The 2,500-nt window shown below is 26.6% G+C and overlaps 1 protein-coding gene across 10 annotated transcripts in view; it reads right to left on the bottom strand.

The window, feature by feature from the left end:
* Positions 1-2,500, bottom strand: part of LOC118444177 (uncharacterized) — a 98,742-nt gene that overhangs the window by 50,683 nt on the left and 45,559 nt on the right. For 4 of the 10 annotated variants that reach the window (XM_035872201.2, XM_035872202.2, XM_035872208.2 and 1 more), the window contains exon 7: positions 352-606. The exons of the other annotated variants lie outside the window; for them this stretch is intronic. In XM_035872201.2, the coding sequence (XP_035728094.2) occupies positions 352-606 (255 nt within the window). The remainder of the gene's footprint in view (positions 1-351; positions 607-2,500) is intronic. 10 annotated transcript variants of the gene reach the window in all.

The following is a 2,500-nucleotide window of genomic DNA, read 5'->3' as shown; positions in this document are numbered from 1 at the left end:
AGGAGAACTTTTGCACGATACGTATATACATATACATATATACATATATACATATAATATATGATGTAACAAGGATAATATTCTGAAGTGATATTGATTTTTTCTTAATGATATTGATTTCGAAGGAAAAAGAAAAAAAAAAGAAAAACGAAAAGAAGGAGAAGAAGAAGAAAAAAGATATCTATTATTTCAAGTTTAAGTTCAAAGAATAATTCCAGATCTAATTGCTAGCCTCGAGATCGATAACAAATATCTTCAGTCCATAATGTCTGTGTTTGATGTGTGAATACATGTTCGAACGTTGCTTCGTCCTGTAACGACAATAAGGACACTGGAATCTAGGACTCTTACCACATTCGTATTTAAAATGACGCCAAAGTGCATTCCTTTGTTTATATGTCTTCCCACAAGTGTTACAAATATGACCCTGTTGTTGTTGCTGCTGTTGCTGAGAAATTCGATGCTGTTGATGTTGTTGTTGTTGTTGTTGTTGTTGTTGTTGTTGTTGTTGTTGTTGCTGTCGCTGTTGTGGATCTTGTTGATTCATCGTTGAATACCGGTCAATCATAATTGGATCCTGTGGCGTTGTGTATTCGTTCCAACATACTGCAACATCACATCGAAAGGATAACAATGGATAATCTTGTGAGAGTATCAGCCTTGAAATATTTTCCCAACGATAGTGTTGACGATTTTAGTCGAAATTCAATTTCGTACTCGTACATGCATCGTCACTCTTTCCTCTTTCCATCCATCGTCAATTTGATCTTATTAAAAGTCATTAGATTTTAATTTTATTTTTCTTTTTTTCGAATTGAACAAATGATTAAAAAAGAAAAGAAAGAAAAAGAAAGAGAAAGAAAGAAAAAAAGGAAAATATTTATATAATTAAGATTAATTCAACAACTTATCACATTTTCCAAAATAAAAGTCAATCGCACTATACACCTAAAGATCATATACATATATATATATACACACAATATATATATATATATATATATATATATATATATATATACATATATATATATATATACGCAGGATTAAGGTTGCCTTTGTGATCATATCAGGATTGAATCCATCTCATGGTTGGTGATGATGATAAATTGAGTTGCATCAGGGATCCTCTCGTTGCACTCCTGAAGTATGATACCTCAAACCTTTTAGGACAATTTGTATATATATATACATATATATATATATTAAATAAACAAAAAAATGATTAATACATTCTTCGTGGACAATTTATTAATAATACAAAATTGTATGTATGTATGTACGTATGTATATATACATATATATATATATATATGTATGTGTGTGTATATATATATACATATATAGATAAAAAGTTATATATTTTTCTTTCAACAATGTCGTACAATCGAAATGATATAACATTTAAAGAACCATCGTGATATTATTTCAGTCAATTTTGGTAATAATATTAATGGATAATTATTATTATCACTGTTATTATTAATATTATTATTACTAATATTATTATTATCATTATGGTGATATCGTCAAAGGATGGATGTTAAATTTGGATAAGTGTGTATCCTAACAACATGATCTGCTAATGTATCAGGCCTGCTGTAAATTCTTCCGCAATGAGGACAAACACACTTCAGTTTAGTCGGGCCACAACCGTACCTGATGTGCCTACTCAACGAAGATTGATTCTTGTACCTCTTTCCACACTTTGTACACTGGTAATCTCCAATTCCACTCACGTTATATGATAATTCTGAAACGAAAAACAAACATAAATGGCGTCGATTATTACCTGATCAAATAACGAGACACCATGATTAATCATTCTTTCATTTTCTCGCTGTTTATGACTTGGAAAATGAAAAAAGACAAAAAAAAAAAAGAAGAAAAAAAGAGAAAGAAAAAAAAAGAAAAGAAAAAGGAACAAAAAAAAGAAAAGAAACATTTATTTATATACATCAACAAGAGATGGAGAATATTATAATACTTTTAATTATCGAAAAATATGATTCAAGTAGAAAAATATATGGAGTTGATTTACCTGATTAAACTAATTTCAGTTAATTAAATAATAATTAAGTTCATTTATGCTTGTTAATATCGATCTTCTAATTAAAACTAATTAAAATCTATGTATTTATATATTTGTGTATATATACTTTTATATATATATATATATATATATATATATATATATAAAAGGAAAATTTAAATTATTAATCTCTAATTAATTAAATTAATTAGAAAAGGGACTCGGCATCGTTTAATCTTATCTCAGAGTGAATTATTAATCCTAATCTGAAATATGTTAAAAAAGAAAATAGTGAATTAAATGAAAAATCACATTTTATTACAATAAAATTCTTCCTTTTTTTCTTTTTCCTTTCTTTTTTTTTTTTTTTTATTTTTCTTTTTCTTTTTATTTTTTTTATTTTTTTTTTTTTATTTGAACGACATAAAAATATACAAAGTCACATAAACAAACAACTTGTATACAAAG

Source organism: Vespa mandarinia, chromosome 13 (genome assembly GCF_050613455.1).
Source record: "Vespa mandarinia isolate Hongniang chromosome 13, ASM5061345v1, whole genome shotgun sequence".
In the NCBI taxonomy this organism is placed as follows: domain Eukaryota; kingdom Metazoa; phylum Arthropoda; class Insecta; order Hymenoptera; family Vespidae; genus Vespa; species Vespa mandarinia.
This window is presented reverse-complemented; position numbering and strand designations above follow the sequence as displayed.